The 17330-nt window shown below is 23.6% G+C and overlaps 3 protein-coding genes across 3 annotated transcripts; all 3 read right to left on the minus strand. All coding sequences in view use genetic code 6, as the record gives it.

Moving 5' to 3' along the window:
* Positions 1-1127: 1127 nt before the first annotated feature.
* TTHERM_00716170 (hypothetical protein) lies at positions 1128-1460 on the minus strand (the record flags this gene model as incomplete). The annotated part of the gene is made up of 1 exon (XM_001031974.2): positions 1128-1460. One exon carries the CDS (start codon positions 1458-1460, stop codon positions 1128-1130), a length of 333 nt encoding a protein of 110 aa, XP_001031974.2.
* Positions 1461-2552: 1092 nt separating this feature from the next.
* Positions 2553-5558, minus strand: TTHERM_000716179 (hypothetical protein; the record flags this gene model as incomplete). The annotated part of the gene is made up of 20 exons (XM_012800189.1): positions 2553-2631; positions 2680-2772; positions 2819-2908; positions 2964-3053; positions 3100-3189; positions 3241-3330; positions 3385-3477; positions 3532-3621; positions 3671-3775; positions 3826-3924; positions 3980-4075; positions 4123-4212; positions 4266-4352; positions 4403-4483; positions 4536-4619; positions 4669-4761; positions 4825-4967; positions 5011-5045; positions 5100-5201; positions 5342-5558. The coding sequence occupies 20 exons, from the start codon at positions 5556-5558 to the stop codon at positions 2553-2555; spliced, it is 1947 nt and encodes a 648-aa protein (XP_012655643.1).
* A 708-nt stretch (positions 5559-6266) lies between these two features.
* Positions 6267-16030, minus strand: TTHERM_00716180 (hypothetical protein; the record flags this gene model as incomplete). Its single annotated transcript, XM_001031975.2, has 8 exons — positions 6267-6310; positions 6366-6488; positions 6548-8320; positions 8391-11573; positions 11623-12153; positions 12263-15577; positions 15734-15794; positions 15977-16030. 8 exons carry the CDS (start codon positions 16028-16030, stop codon positions 6267-6269), a joined length of 9084 nt encoding a protein of 3027 aa, XP_001031975.2.
* Positions 16031-17330: the final 1300 nt, after the last annotated feature.

A 17330-nucleotide genomic window follows, 5' to 3' on the forward strand; every position in this document is an offset into this window, starting at 1 on the left:
CAAAACTAAAATTATTTTTTCAATTATTAAATATTTCATTCAGCGTTTTAAAGCTATAAAAATTAAAATTTATTTCTTTTTATAAGTAGTTTATAAAGTAAAATGAAATATTAAATATTAGAAAATACTATATTTCAAACAAAAGCTAAATATCTTATTCATTTAAATTAGATGATTTATCGCTTATAACAATCTAAGATAGAACTTGAATATTAAAATAAAATTGAAATAGATTAAATAATGGTTAAAGTAATCTAATTTTAATTAAAATTTCTTAAAACCCATAAAATTATAAGCAATTAAATAAAATATAAGGAAAGGACTAATTTGCAAACGAAGAACTTTGTCCTTCTCGGCGTAAAAGCTGAGATCGATTGTAGTATCTGTTCTTATCAGTGTGAAAACTGATAGTGTCTCATCCACAAGAGACATTTTCACATTAATTTCTCTGTGGGGTTGGATAAACTAGTGGCTAGCCCTAGTCCCAACAAAGTTGTGTTTGGTTTGCACTCTACCAAAATTCAGCTATCCCATTCATTCTCATTTAATCAAACAAAATAGTTTTTTATTCTCTCCATTTTCTTTCTAAAAATATTAAATTATTTACAAAAAGACTAATAAAAAGAGATATGATTAATAGTTTCAATCATTAAAAATATAATAAACTAAAGATAGAAGCAAAAAAACATTAAGGAATAAAAAAAAGTATAATTAAAATTAATCACTTTTTTCATTTTATTGTAAAATAAATAAATAAATCAGTTCAAATTTTACTTTAGTCCATAAAAACAATAAAAAATATTCCAAAATATTATCAATTAACTTATTTTATGTGGTTATCAATCATACCTTAAAAGCTTCTCACATTTAAGTTTTTTGAATGTTTAATCTATTTAAATATCTTAATTTCAACATATTAATTATAATAAATTCAAATAAAAATTTTTTGTTCCACTAAGTAATTGTTTAAATTACAATTACTATACTTCAATAATCAAAATTCATTTATTTTTAAAAAAGACATTTTAGTTTTGCTGAAATTTAAATTTTTGACTATTTTTTTTAAAGAAACGAAATAATATAGACAGACAATTTATATAATCTAAAGTAAACAAACACATTTAGTTTCAAAGACTATTTATTATTGAAATAGACTGAATAAACAAAAGATCTAAGTAATTGAATTTTAATTATTATTCCTTAAAACCCATAAAATTATAAGCAATTAAATAAAATATAAGGAAAGGACTAATTTGCAAACGAAGAACTTTGTCCTTCTCGGCGTAAAAGCTGAGATCGATTGTAGTATCTGTTCTTATCAGTGTGAAAACTGATAGTGTCTCATCCACAAGAGACATTTTCACATTAATTTCTCTGTGGGGTTGGATAAACTAGTGGCTAGCCCTAGTCCCAACAAAGTTGTGTTTGGTTTGCACTCTACCAAAATTCAGCTATCCCATTCATTCTCATTTAATCAAACAAAATAGTTTTTTATTCTCTCCATTTTCTTTCTAAAAATATTAAATTATTTACAAAAAGACTAATAAAAAGAGATATGATGTATAGTTTTAATCATTAAAAATATAATAAACTAAAAATAGAATCAAAAAATATTTAAGGAATAAGTATTATCAATTATGTGGTAATCAATCATAACTTAAAAGCTACTTAAATTTAAGTTTTTTGAATGTTTAATTTATTGAAAAATCTTAATTTCAACATATTAATTATCATATATTCAAGTAAAAATTGTTTGTTTGACTATTGAATAATTTAAATTACAATTATAATACTTCAAAAACAAAAATTCATTTATTTTTTATAAAAGACTATTTTAGTTTTGCTGAAATTTAAATATTCGTCTATTTTTTTTAAAAAACTAAATAATTTGTTCTTTTAATATATTTTAATATAGACAATTTATCATATCTTAAGTAAACAAACATATTTAGTTTCAAAGACTATTATTGAAATAGACTAATCATAAGGTTAAAGTAATCTAATTTTAATTAGAATTTCTTCAAACCCATAAAGTTATAATCAATTAAATAAAATATAAGGAAAGGACTAATTTGCAAACGAAGAACTTTGTCCTTCTCGGCGTAAAAGCTGAGATCGATTGTAGTATCTGTTCTTATCAGTGTGAAAACTGATAGTGTCTCATCCACAAGAGACATTTTCACATTAATTTCTCTGTGGGGTTGGATAAACTAGTGGCTAGCCCTAGTCCCAACAAAGTTGTGTTTGGTTTGCACTCTACCAAAATTCAGCCATCCCACCCAAACTTATTTAACCAAATAAAATACTTACTTTTTTCTTTATAAAAATTTTATACTTTTCAAATAAAAATATTTTTGAATCTAAAATATATTTCATTTTATCTGAGTATTTTAAGTTATTAATTAATGGTAGAATATATTTATGAATAATAAAATTTAAAATCTAATAATTCTTAATCATATAATAATTTAATTATAATACCAAAATAATTTTTTTTAACACACATGAATAATTATGTATTTATTATTCAGAAAGTACAATATAGTAAACAATCAGTAATAGAGTTATCCCAAAATTAAACGAGGAAGCTTCTTTAAGCTTATTCTAAATATTTCAATATCTTTGTGAAAACTTTTTTTATTAAAAGTAAGCTAAATAAAATTTTTAAAAAATGTTTACTTAATAAATATAAATAGTTGTCTAATGTAGAGTAATTTAAATAGACTACTTTCCCTTCTATTAAATAAAAGCTCGCTTTTATACTAGTTTTAACTTTTAAAGATTTAATAATTTTAAAATAAAAGTTGTAAAAATTTACATTAAGTTGAGACTAAGGTAATATAGATGTTTTAGAGATGACAAGTTGCTAAAAAAACTTTCTAATCCAAACTCCGAAATTTAGTTATCTCTTTTTGTGTAAAAATTTCATGAATAATAAAATTATAAATAATTGAATTTTTTACAGTAAGTAAATGTTGAGAATTTTTAAGTTTTTTGTTTATTTTAAGCCTTAACCGAGAGAAATTAAACCGCTATCAGTTACCTTATTTTTTCTGCATAATAATAAAATTTAAAAATTTAATATTATTATTAATTTACTAAATTTAAAGATTTAAGAATTAGAGATTCTGCAGCAATCCTAAACTTTTTCCTATTGACTATGCACCTTCTACACCAATACAACTATGGCTATATATATTATAATATTCATTTAATATTGCTTTTTAGTAAAATATTTACTTGAATTTTAAAGAAAGCTCTTTTATTTAATACAAAAAAGAAAGACCTTCGCTTAAATGAGTCGTCTTAATGTGATTAAATTTGTTTCCACTTTTCAATTATGTTTAATTTTATTAATTAGTATTTTTTATTTAATAAATATACTTGAAATCTAAAACCAATTTTTCTATATTTATTAATTTAGAAATATTTTAACTGAATTCTTATAAACCCTCATTATCATCTATGTTATTATTCCTTTTGAAAAATGTTTATTAAATAAGAGAAAGAATCATTTACAAATAAAATTACCCTAAAATAAGTATTAACACCTTTAGATTTTGACAATCTTTTAGACCTCTTGATAAGAGTTTAATTCCTTCAGATCGAATACCGTTATAACTAAATTTAAATTGAATTTACACAAAATATTTTAAGAAAAATAACATACAGCAAATTAAGATTTAAATTTTCTAATAACGAACATTTCTAAATACTCTAACCTATTATTTAAGCTAATTAAAATCCTGCTTCAAAAGTTAAGCAATCACCTACTCTTTTTTAAAATTAAATTTTAATGCTTAAATAAATGAAATAATAATTTACACAACTCTTTATAAATTTAATTTTAAACTTTTTAATTTTTTGCATTTAGAAATATTATCTGCTAAATCTTCAACTCCCAATTTATTGATTTTATTTAGTCTTTTATTTAAAAGCTAATTTTAAACCAATATATATAAAATATTATTTATTATACCCAATATCTAAAGTAAGTTATTAAATTTCAGAAAACATTAATTTATTTTTTTCTCTACTTCTGTTCACTTGGTGATTTGGTGGGAATCCATTTCCGCTATATTTAGAAAAAAAACTAAACAAATTAATAATGCATATTATTACTAGAAATTGAGAGTTAAATCATTAAGTTTTGTACAGCAACCAAGACTGTTAATAATATTTTCATATATTTCATAAGGTACTTTAGTATTTCTATTGATATTCAAGTTTCAAATTATTTAATTACTTTATACTTATTAAATTACTCTAAATTCAAATTAAGGCTTTAAAGCTCCTCTAATTTTGACAAAACATGTCCTATTTATTTAGCTTATTCAATTTATATGATCCCTCTTATATTTTTAAAAAAATAAAAATAAAAATTTTTATAAATAATCTTTACTTAAAATTCAAAACAAGATTAAAGAGTCTGCTCTGACAACTGAGTAAATTCAGTATTCCTTCTACTTAATTCCCTCTACAACTTTGTTTGATAAAATTATTTAATGGTCTTTCCAAATATATTCTAAGTTTACTAGAAGCTTAGTTAAACTTTTTTTAGGTTTTTAAGCTTGCTCAAATGAGTGTAAAAGAACGAAAAATCTACTTAAAAATCTTATCTTTTTAATTTTAAATAAAAATAAAGAATTTATTTAAAAATTAATTTACATATCTAACATTAAATCATTCAATTTTGGAAAGTTAGAGATATTTTTTATCATTTTTATTAATTGACTGTTTTCATTAAATATTGTAGAAACTCTTTTATTAATTTTTTAAAATTTTATGCACATTTTTAAAGATTTATTTTATTTAATTAACTACTATAATTTTAACTTTAATTTTTCTAAGTTGTAACAATGCGAAATATATTAACCTAACTATATTTTTTCTATTGATTCTTAGGGGATGTATGAAAGACTTAAGCTTCTAACGTATTTTAGATTGCATTCCATCAAATTTATTAACTTTTTAAAAAAATTGAAACAAAGAAAATAGGATAATATTTACTTGTGTTTCATTTATCTCTTAATCAGCATAAATGTCTATTTTTTTATAGAGTACCATTAAAATTAATGTTTTAATTTAATTATTTTTACAATCATACAAATTGAATATTCTAACTGTAGCATTCTTAAAATGAAATTAATAAAGACAATTTTTATCAGATTCTTGATTCATAATAGTAATTTTTTGTGATTCTAATTTATTTTTAAGTTTTTAACAATTTATTAATTTTGAAACTAGAATTTAATTTTATCTTTATGTGTTAAATACAAACACATAATTATAATAAATTATTATATTTTATAAAATTAATAAATTAAAATGTTTAAGTAACCTTATTAGTCTGTATAATTAATTCTTATAGCTAGCTCTTCATTATTTAAACCATTTATTCCTCTCAAAGTCAATGAGAAATCTTTGCTTTCAAAATATTCCAGATTTAATAACTAAATAACTTTTGATAAGTTTTAATGTAACTATAAAATAACCTCTTTACTTATTAGAAACCCAAGTGATAATTAGTTTTATATTATAATTTCTTAATAATCCATTTATTTTTTAAAATAGTAATTGTTTAATGAATAACAGGCTAAATCTAATTATTATCTGAATATTTTCTTCTTTTATCACACTAAATTAAAAAAAAGTTAAGAGTTAAAAATCCTTTTGACAAAAAAAGATATAAGTTTAGTGATTTCATTCGCAAAAAATGTACAATTGAAGCTGAGGAAAATTTAAAAATATTACTTTATTTACTTAAAAAATATAAATTAATCAGTATAGTTAGATAAGGAATAAAAATATAATTATTATCCAAATAAATAAAATGCAGTGCTTCACTTTTTTTCCCATTATAAAAATATTAAAATAATGTAAATAAAGATTGTCTTTTTTAATAAATTTTCTTATTTTTGCTTTATATTTTGAAGGAATTTTTATGAAAATAAGGTAATATATATGATATAAGTAAAATATAATAATTTTAAATGAATAATTATAAATATTTGAAGATAGATAAAAACTCATTAGAAATTTTTAAATGAATTAAATTATTATAAATATTGGATATTCTAATACAGTTAATAAATATATAATAAATAAAAATATTATTAAAATTATTTTTTTAATATAAAGAAATTAATTATAAGTATTATTTCATGTTTATTTTATTAATGAATTATATACTATATCTACTATTTTGGAAAGCTTGATATCTAATTATTATATTATTTATCGTTGGTTTAGCTAAACTTTTTTACTCAATCTTAACTTTTCTTCATAGTTTTTTAGTAATCAAGAAAGCCTTTTAAATTAATTAGTTTTAGTTTAAATTTTAAAATAAAATGCAATAAAATTACTTATAATTTGTTATCTTTTATTTGGTATGACTGGCTTTGAAGATTTAAATAAGCTAGAACTTTTAGAACTTATTCCATGCTCTGAGAATTGTGGAGTTTCTTTATTTTCTTGGTTATGTGACTCTATGTTTGATTATAAACAAATTATTAATAAATATATTTAATTGAATTATAAGTTTTACTTTGAACTTCATTGCATGCATCAATACTAAGCTCAAAATGTTTTTTCTTCTTGATATGGTTTGATTAGCTGCGTGCGTGTGTATCCTTATTTTGTGTGTTTTCAAAATGAGGCTATCTTTACTTTACAAATTTGGATTCAGTTGGAATTTCTGAAATAGGTCTTTGTCTTGAAACTCCTTAGCTTTTTTTGGAAGCAGTTAAATCAGTTTAGTTTTCACTTTTAGAAGCTTATAAGTCATCTTTTTGACTATCTATAGATTCTGTAGATTTATTTTACTCAAAGCTATTTTGATTATTTTAATCTTATTGTGGCTTTTTTAATGGTGAATTGGAGTCTTAATTTTCATTTTATTGAACTTATTTCATATCTGTTTCAGAATTAAATTAATTTTAATTAGGTATCAAAGTTTATACAGGCTACTAATTGGAAATAGGCTAGCTAGAAAGGTTGCTTATAGAAGAAGATGGGACTTGCTAAATAGAAATGAAATTATCAGAATGTGCAAATGAGGCTAATTGTACATGATCATATTAAGAAGATTGTTTTTCAGACTTTCTTCTATCCTCAATAAAAGGTGAATCTTAAAGCTTTTTGGAAGATTATTCTTCATTTTTAGTTTCTTAATTTTTTTTTTCAGATTGCTAATCCAACTATTAATTATTACTACTGTTGCTTTTTTCAATCTATAATGATTGTTTCAACTCTAACTCCTATTTTTATTATTAAATTTACTACATCTATTCTTAGTTAAATGATGCATGAGAGAAAGCAGGCTATTCATTGAATCTAATTGAAATTTCATCTACTTATTCATTACTTCTCCTTCTTTCATTAGTGGTTATGACAAAAGGAGAATCGTTACTAAGAGATTGATATTAATTTTTATCATTATTATTTTAAACATGGCTTAGTCTGGCAGAGGATTATTATTGAATTCCTGTTTAGAATACAGAAGTTTAGGGTGCGTATGAACTATTGCTTTGATTATTTGTATTGAATACAGTATTTGATTAGTAATCATTTTAATCAACTTGGGGCGATTTTAATAAATTTTCGTTTTTCTTTTCTTCTAATACTTCGTCTTCATTCTAATCTTTATGACAAATTACGTATTCACTCAAACGTTATTCATAATCTCTGGCATTTGTATATTCTTTTCTATTTGAGTTAGGTCCACCAGTAAGCATTGTATTTTGCATGATTGAGTTCTCATCTCCGTCACTTTAATTCTGAATATTGTTGTTACTAAAAATTTTTTCATTTTATTAGAAGCTCTTTTCATTTTAATAAAAGCTTTTTTCATTCAAATTTGAGCGATCTAAGATAAAGCTATTGCTTTATTGTATACGATGGCTAAGATCTAATAATCCTCTAGCACTTCTACCAGATATTTCGTTTAGCTCCTCAACAAAATTTTACAAACTAGTTCTTACTTTCTTCTTCTTTTAGTCAGCCTCAAATTCTTACAAGTTCTTCTTTTAGTCACCATGATTTCCCTCATTGTAATATCTTGCTGATTTGTTGAAGATTCTTCTTGAAATATTCTTCTTTTTAACATTTTCTGCAGATGCTACATATCTGCTGCTGTTTTATCTTTGAGATCCTTCTCTGTAGCTTAAATTTTCTTATGAATTCATTTCGTAATCTGTTCCTCTTTTCCCGTTTGATAGTTGATGATTTTCTTTTCTACCTGATTCTAAATTTATATCTGCTAATATCCTGTTTTCATAAAAGCTTTCTTCTTAAGTCATTTATGTCTGTCCTTTGAATTCTATAATTAGATAAAATTATTTATATTTTTTAAGAAATAATAAATATAAATAAATAAAATAATTAATTACATTATGCGTAAATTTGCTCTTGTTAATCGTTGAAGTTTTAAAATTCATTTTTGTTTGTAGGTTGAGAATATAATTCCAACTATTGCTCTGCATTTTGCTAGTTTTGATATGAAGGTTATTTGAATAAATTTACTTAACCAGCTTCAGCTCTTTGAGAAGCGTGGTCTTCAATTATTGCACTGCGTTTATTCATTTGGAGCAAGGCATTCACAGAAATATTTTCAGTTTAAGGGATGTTATAGTTGTTATTATAAACATAGTTTTTATTTTAGATAATTTGATCTCCTCCTTCATTTTGATTTGCATAAATATTTATTTAGTAATTATTGTTATTATCACAAGATCTATGAGAAAGCATTTACTATTCTTCATTATTATATTGGTATAAATTATTTTGATAAATATTTTCATCCTGTTGATAAATATTATTTTAATCACCTTCTTCATACACTTGCTATTACTCTTGATTTTCTAATTGGAGCTAAGAAGGTCTTAAAGGACTCTAACTAATCTAACTCAAGCTAGATTGGTCATCAGCTACTTCATCAACCAATTCATTTCCTTATTGAAGGAAATATTTGTATTATTCTTAAAAGTAAGGATTTTAGTTATTCTAATCAAATTAGTTATTGAGATTTTAGGGTAATTTGTTTTAATATTAAGCTTATAATTAGGACTTGATTCTAGCTTGATCATTTATTTAAAGAGACTAGTACTGTTAGATAGGATATTGTTGTTTCTACCTTATTTATTAGAATCCATCACTTTAGTACATATTATCTACAGACAATGGTTGATCTGTTAACTTGAAATTGTTGTCACCTTCAAAATTAATCTTTTAATTATATAATCCACTTTTTTTCTTTTTCACAGAACTCAAATTCTCCTCAAATCTCCTTGCTGGTATGCCGATACTCTGTTTTGAAGAGCGTAAGCTATTATTTTGCATGCTTTCACGTACTGAATTTCCATACTATTCAGAGATATTGTATTATTATATCTAATACTAATCAGGGTTAAATAAAGCAGGATCCTACATGTTATAATTTTATTATTGTTAGAGCTACAAATTTTACTGTTATTGTTGGACATACATTTGTTCGTTTAGCTCATAATCCTCTTAATTTTAATCTTATATTTAATCTTAGTATTATAAATTATTTTAATACTATTATCCATATCCATCTCCTTACATGTTGTTTTCATAATATTGTTCATCTTATTGTGTTAACTACTCTTCCATATTTTCACAGTTTTATTCTCCATATTCATCTAAACCATCATTTTAGATTTGATTTTATTACTAATAAGATATTTCGTCAGGGTTTTCTTCATCCTCCTCCTCTAAATTATCGCTGTCTAAATCATCGTAGTATTCTTCCTATTGCTACTACTACTATTATTGTTATTGTTAGATTTAGTGCTATTCTAAAATCATGAGCTGCTCTTGAGTCATGTATTATTATTGTTTAGCTCCGCTTTGCTATACATAGATATTTTACTCGTTTTACATTTCATTTTCATCTTCTTCTTATATTCCTTCAGTTAATTCTCTATCTTCTAAAGTAATATACCTATTCATTTCATCTTCTTAATTTTGATTGTACTACTATTACATGTCAAATGATTTTCTATGAGAGTTTTGTTATGGAATCTACTCACTGAATAACTATTTACCGTTGATAGCATAATTATAATTTTCAATAGAATTTTAATAAGACTTTAACTACTAAGGATTGAGAGAAGACAACAGCTTTTGTTGTTGCATCTTCATTGATTAATAGGATTATCCTGGTGTGTTTTAGTTATTAGGTCTGGAATTTTTCAAATTTAATCTATATTCCTAAGAACTATTTATCAACTACTACTCTATTTAAGGAGATAACCTATTTTAACTTGAGCCTACTTAACTTAACGAGCTATTATTGCTGCTTTGATAATATAGCTATCTATTTTTATATGGTTCAACATTGTTAATTGGTGGAGATTAGTCAGTAAATTGTATAGATCCTTGCTTTTAAATAGATTATTTTTAAATATTTTGTCTTTGTGATTTCAATAAGCCTGAATTTTGAAGAGGAGGCTTAGAAAAGGCTGCGTTGTTTTCCTAACTTTAATTGAAATGCTTTGTTAAATGTTATGCATTAGGATCAGGTGTTTATAAAAAATGAATATTTGATTTTATTTCAAAGTTATTCATAGATTGCTATGACATTTTAAAAGGATTTTAGTAAGAATTTTAGATCTTTATTTGATTTTAATAAATTGAGGGAGCTGTTTCATAAAATTTATTTTAAGGAGTAGAATCAGTCGGAATAGGTTCACCTGCAAATGCGTCTAATTTTAAGTTTTAAGAAGTAGGTGTTTGAACATAAGAATACTGCTATTGAGCTTCAAACGCATAACTGCTTTGATTATTTCCTCCTCTTTTATCTTATGTTTAGTTAGTTAATTAATTGCATGTATTATTCCAATATTCTGTCATGTTGCTACGTATGTTTTCTATTTCTTTCTATGAGACAGCTTAAATGCTTCCTTATCTATTATTCTTTTGACGCTCAATTTCGTCCATCATTTTTTGCTTTGTGGCTGTATTAATTAGTTTTTGAGGAGTAGAATTAGTGACTGAAAGCTCACTCATAATGCTTATTTGTCTTTATTTTTCATTAGGGTTTAGTGAATATCCTTTTGATTGATAGATTTCATTTTATGAAGAATTATAGCAACTGGAGTTTCTCTTTCTTTACTCAATTTGTTAGTTATCATCAGTGCTAGCAACATATTAATATTCGTTTTATATATTCATTTAATTGTTGTTATTTTCAAATAATTCTTTGAAGCTATTAGATTATTTGTATGAATGATTATAACTTTACTTGTTAGTGGGAGTAACTTGATATTCAACTTATTGTTATTGCTATTATTATTATTATTGCATCTCACCATTAGAATAAATAGATTCTCTTTTACTATTAGGAGTAGCATTTCTTTAGCTGCTAATTGAATTTTTGTTAAAGTGAATCTTTTAGATTGGGAAATGAGATTAAGAGCTTTAAACTTTCTCTGCTTCCTAGTTAAAGTTATTAGGATACTAATAACTATAACTCTTTTATTATATATCAGTTTAAATACTTTAATTATTATTGTTATTCTATTTTTTAATAGTTATATCTCCATTTGTACCTAAGCAATACAAATAATTAAAAATATATAAAAATAAAAAAATATTTACCACTATAGCTTAATGTATTTAGTTGATAAGAATCTAGTTGGTTTTAATTCTTTGGGGTAGAATTCTCAATATTACTAGCTTAAGTGCTCTGAATTTATGTATTTAATCCTTACTTTATTCCATTTATGATTTTCATTTGGTTGCTATTATTACCGTTCTAACGAGCAGAATAAATAAAATTATCTTATAAACTTGAATTTGTCATAACAAGATTTTATCTTTAGCTCTCTAAATTTTTGTAAGCAAAGCTATTTAAGTCATTGAAAGTACTAGCAATGCTTCCTCCGGCTTAGAAGATTTTAATTCCATAATTAATTTATTCTTGTCCAGCTGGTTTGTTAATTTCACTAATTTTAAGAGAAGAAGAGCATGGAGACTCATTTGAATCTTAAGAATTTCTTGCTTAAGTATTCTTATTATCTGCAATACTTTCATTTACATTTTATGGGTTATATCCAAAGTTTATTGAGCATGTTTTTTTAATTCCATTATCATCTTCTTCCTACTGAGAATTATTAAATCTGTTACTTCCTTTTTTTTAAAAAATAAAAATATTTGTAAAAAGAAAAAAAAAATTTAGGAAAAATAATAAAAAATGTTTATTTTTATTAATTTATTTGAATAAAATATAATTTGTTACTGTTTGAGTTGTAAGTGGGCATGTTTAGATTAGTAGAAACAATTTCTTATCCATTTTAAGTGAAAATGTTATTGACAGATTATTGTGTCTAAAATGAATTCATAACATTATTTTTGTAAACAACTGCTGGTTGTCTTGAAGGGAGAGTTGAGATTCTTTCTTAGCTATTTAATTGCACACTTTGTTAATAAATTGGAGTCTAATTATTGTTTTAACTTCTTACCGACTCAAGTGTGTTTTAACGAATACAATTTTGTATTTCATTAATAGTTTAATTGACAAGTTCAGAGTTTTTAATGGATTATAATAACTAATTTTAGTCATCTTTTTAAACAAATTCCTAATAAATTCTTTACTTTTCTTATAATGTGTTTTAAGTTACTATTTCAGTAATTTATTTTAAATTTTCAAATTCTCTAACAACTGTTCTTTGTATTATTTCATTCACTTATTCTTTTGCTTTTTCTTTTATTTCTTATTCTTGCTTTTAATAAAGCTCAATTTCATTAATTGGAGTAGTACATGCATTAGAATTGTTGAATTTAAATACTTTTGGTGTTTTTTCTTACTGTTCTCCTTAGGAAATCATTTGATTGTTAAATAAGTTATTGTTTCCTACTAAAGGTAGAGCCTCACATGCAAATGAACGAGAGTTATCTACCCCTTAGTTTGATTTTTAAATTGGTGATAATCCTGGTAAAAATGCATTTTAAATTTTAAAAGCTGGGTTTCCTCCACCATTAATGTTGGATCTACTTTGATCCTCCTAAGTGTATAAAATTTAGCTAATATTACTGAGAGAAGGTAGATTGCTTAAGTCTTTTTAACCTTTATTAGAATGAACTAACGTTCTACCTAAATAATAGGGAATTTAAGTAGGTTTTTACTATTATTAATCATTTTAAGATGAATCCTTTTACTAACTATATATGTTATTGCAGCTATAGTTTTTAGTGAGAGTCTTCTTACCAGAAGAATCTAAGATATTCTTTGAATAATTATCTTTGCTTTTTTCTCTATTGTCAGGATTCAAGAATTAATAAGGTATTTCTGAAATATTTCTTTAAACATCTTAATTTTAAGCTTCTTATCCATAAAGGTTGTTCAAATGCAAATTGCTTATGCTCTTTGATTTTTAAGCACTAAATTTTTTTTAGCTATTTGCTAATTATTGGCTGAAGTTAAAATTTGACTAAGAGTTAGTTTCTTATTCATTGGTTTTTTAATTTAAAGGTGAATGGGATAGTTCATTAGTCTTTCTTACTCCTGTCATTTTTCTTAACTACTAGAATTTATTACGTACAGACTCATATGGGATAGAGCTTTGGGCTTCATTTTAAGGAATTTAATAAGAGGGTTATAGCAGGTTTTAATTTGTATGAATCTAAGGTTAAATTATAGATCCATTGATTGAATTTTTATTTGCAACTATGTTTGTGGAAGTACTTTAGAGGATACTGCCTAATGCTAAGCTGCTACAACTTGGATTATTTTGAACAATTAAAGAACTAAAATGAGCTTATGAATTATTTTAGTTATTACTGTTTATAAGTTAATTATTGCTTAGAGATATTTGAGTTTAGTTGGATGGAGTATTTGTTTTATTAACACTTTGGTTAATGCTTTCTTAAATTTCTTTTTGATTAGTAGTCTCTAAATAAGGTTTAGGAGCTTAAATAGAATTAACACCTGATACTATTTATTAAATAGATGAATTACTCCTTAATACTGGAGGAGGTGTTACTGATCTTTGACTTAAAAGCTATCCTATATTTATATTAGATCCTGTATTTTTTAAATTTTGAGGAAGGGTTTAAATTCCAGATGCATTTGACACAGCAGATGTAAAATTATAGTTAGTGTTTAAATGAGCTTAATTATTATTCTAGTTAGGTGTATTACCGAGCATAGCTAAACTACTGCTCTAATTAGGAGTATTACCTAAACCATTCACATTATAACTGCTATTTGATCTAGTGAGGCTGTTATTTTGCTAATTACTTTAACCTTAATGCATTAGCTAGTTAATTGTAGCTGTGTTGTTAAAGTTAAAGAAGTTAGTCTTGCTAGAATTGCTGTTGGGAGTACTAAAGTTATTTTAATTTTGTGTATTTTAATCAAAGACATTTTAAGAGTAATTGGAAGGAGTTGTAGGTTGAATCTATAATACATTATTTGAATTGGTAGATATTAGTATATTATTGTTGTTTTACTAACTACTTGAATAAGGTAAAGGAGTCATCGATCTTACTCTTTCAACAGTATTTGATGGATTATACTGTCCTATAACACTATTTAAATTTTAATTATTTGTAAGAGTTTGAGAAACTAGTGATGGTTTAATTGCAGATGTACCTGATATATTAGAGCAATTGACTTAGTTGACAGGAGTCATACTTAAGCGATTATTATTTGACAGTATATTACTTCCCCCAATAATTGAATTTAAAATTCCTGTTTGAGTTTATGTAGGCGTTTTAGGTACCTGGTATTAGTTTTATTAATCTTCTTTAGGTAAATCAAACATACTCTTACCAATAGGAGTTGAAGGTTAATTATTATCATGTTAGGCTTAAAAGTTAATGTAGGGAGTTTTCGATACTGTTTAACGATTAGATGGTGTGTATTATTACTCAGAAAGATAAGTAGGCTGAGGAGCACGAGTAGGAGTCACTGATCTATTAGAATTATTTATCTAATGTATAGTTGTAATAGTTGTTGTTCCTCCTAAATAATTAGTTGGGTTTGTTGTTGTGCCAAGAGGAGTAATTTTGATCATTGGAGAAGATGAAATAACTGGGTGATTAAGGGTTTAACCTTTGTTTTTCAAAATGGAAACAGGAATTTAAGCAACTGACTTAGCATTTGAAACTGAGTTATTTCTTGTTAAGGTTTTCATTCCACTTTGATTGTTTTAGCTATTTGTAATTTCGTTTAATATATTTGGCTAAGCTTAAGTAGCATTGTCATTGCTGTTTGTATAGCACCCAATATAATTAGAATTACTACGAGCTAAAGTATAGGGTTATGAAGTTTAAGGCTGTATATAGTTTGTAGATGAAACATTTTTCAGAGTGTTTCCTGATGTTAAGAAATCGCTTTATCTTTTAAAAATTCTACCTTCTTCTGTCTATAAGAAAGTAAATAGCAATTTTTCAGGGACAGTTGCCTAAATAGTGCTTGTGAGTACAGGATTACTTAGTCTTAATATAGGTAGAAGATTCTTTACATTTGCGCAATTATTAAAAATTATTTTATCCTTTAAATCACTCTTGCGTGCTTCATAGCAATCTCCATTCAATGTAAGTTTAATATCTAGTTTATAAAATAAAAAATTAGATTAAAAAATATCAAATCTATTTTAATAAAGAAAAATTTCATTAATTCATTAGCCAAACAACAATTTTGAGCATTTTACATAAATTTAAATATTACTAATTATTATGTTTTAAAAAGTAAATAATTGTTTACATTCATCATTAAGAAAGCTGTTTTATAAAATATAAGTCACTGTCTGTTCAATATTGTAATTCTATTAATTATTTGAATATATTTAATAAATCCTTAGTTTGCAATTGAAGTCTTTTGTTAAATTTAAGTCCTAATTTTATTCTTAGCCAACATTGAATGAAAGTAATAAATGTTTTTCATATTTTTTATGATATATTTATTGCCTATTTTTCACTTTTGAATTAAATAACTTATTTATTTTACCATTCCTAAAGGAAAGATTGGCTGACTTGTTTAGTAAGACTGTGCTATTCCCATAACTAACCCTAAATATATAATAATTGTAAAGTGTTTGTAGGGATTTGAAAATAAGGCTGCTGTATATTTAAATAATTGAAATTAAATTATCTTGAATTTTGTTTTCAAAAATTTTACTAACTATTAATGAGTATTAATGTATCAAATTGTATATCTTAATTCAATTTTTTTAATTGAATTTCTTCTATTCAATTTTAATGATAAAATATAGATAAACAAATTAATTAATTAATTATTCGTCTCTACTCTCAGATTGCTATTTTTATTATTGCAAATTTAAAGATACTTTTTCAATTTCAAAATATTTAATTTTCAAAGTTTTCCTATTCATTTATTTCTTTTCACATTATAGCTTCTCTTTCAAGTGCTTAAAATTTCTATCAGATTTTATAACAAACATATTTTAAATTTTTTGATTTTAATCAGTACAAATTTTTGAATTTTTTTGGAGGTTTTCTTCAAAAAGTAATTAGCCCTTAAGTTTTTGTGGAATTTTAACAATATTCTTTCTTTTATAAAAATAATTTCCAAAAATAATTATTTAGAGAAATTTTAATAAAATAAATGTTAAAAATTTATTATTATTTTTTTATTTTTAAAAATAAATTATTAATTTCTATTGTTTTATATAAAAATATGAAAAAAATAACAATAGAAATAAAAAAAATAAATTAAGATATAATTTATTTTCTATTTCATTAAAAAACATCTAAAATTAAAAATAACTCTAAAAAAATTAATAACTTAAATAAAAAAATTTTTTATTAAGTAATCTAAAAACCTTTATCAATCAATCTCTACATTCAATTAATATCATAAAAAATTTAATGTTATTTCTTTTATCAAATACGCTAAAATTAAATCTGCATTTCCTAAAATTCATTTAAGTAAATAAAATAAACTTTTTGATTAATATATTTTATATGACAGACTTAGTTTAGAAATTTGAAATAAAATCTATTTTAACAATAAATTATTAGTAATTAATAGTAATTTAATCTTAAGGAAATATTTGTTAGAGTTAAATTATAAATTCAACATTTCAGCTGATTTAAAATAGAATCTTCAATATTTTCATTATTTTGAATAGGATATGCTATTTTATTAGATATTTAAACAACTAAATATTACCAAAAGATTTCATTTTTAAATAATATTTTATTAAAAATTTGCAACTAACCATTAAATAGGTGGTGCTTACATATCTAAAATTGCATATTTATATATAAAAAATAATAAAATTTTTTAATTTTAAAACTTTACACACATAAAATAATATAAAAAATTGTATTTTGCAAAG

Source organism: Tetrahymena thermophila, assembly GCF_000189635.1.
Source record: "Tetrahymena thermophila SB210 genomic scaffold scf_8254377, whole genome shotgun sequence".
Lineage (NCBI taxonomy): Eukaryota > Ciliophora > Oligohymenophorea > Hymenostomatida > Tetrahymenidae > Tetrahymena > Tetrahymena thermophila.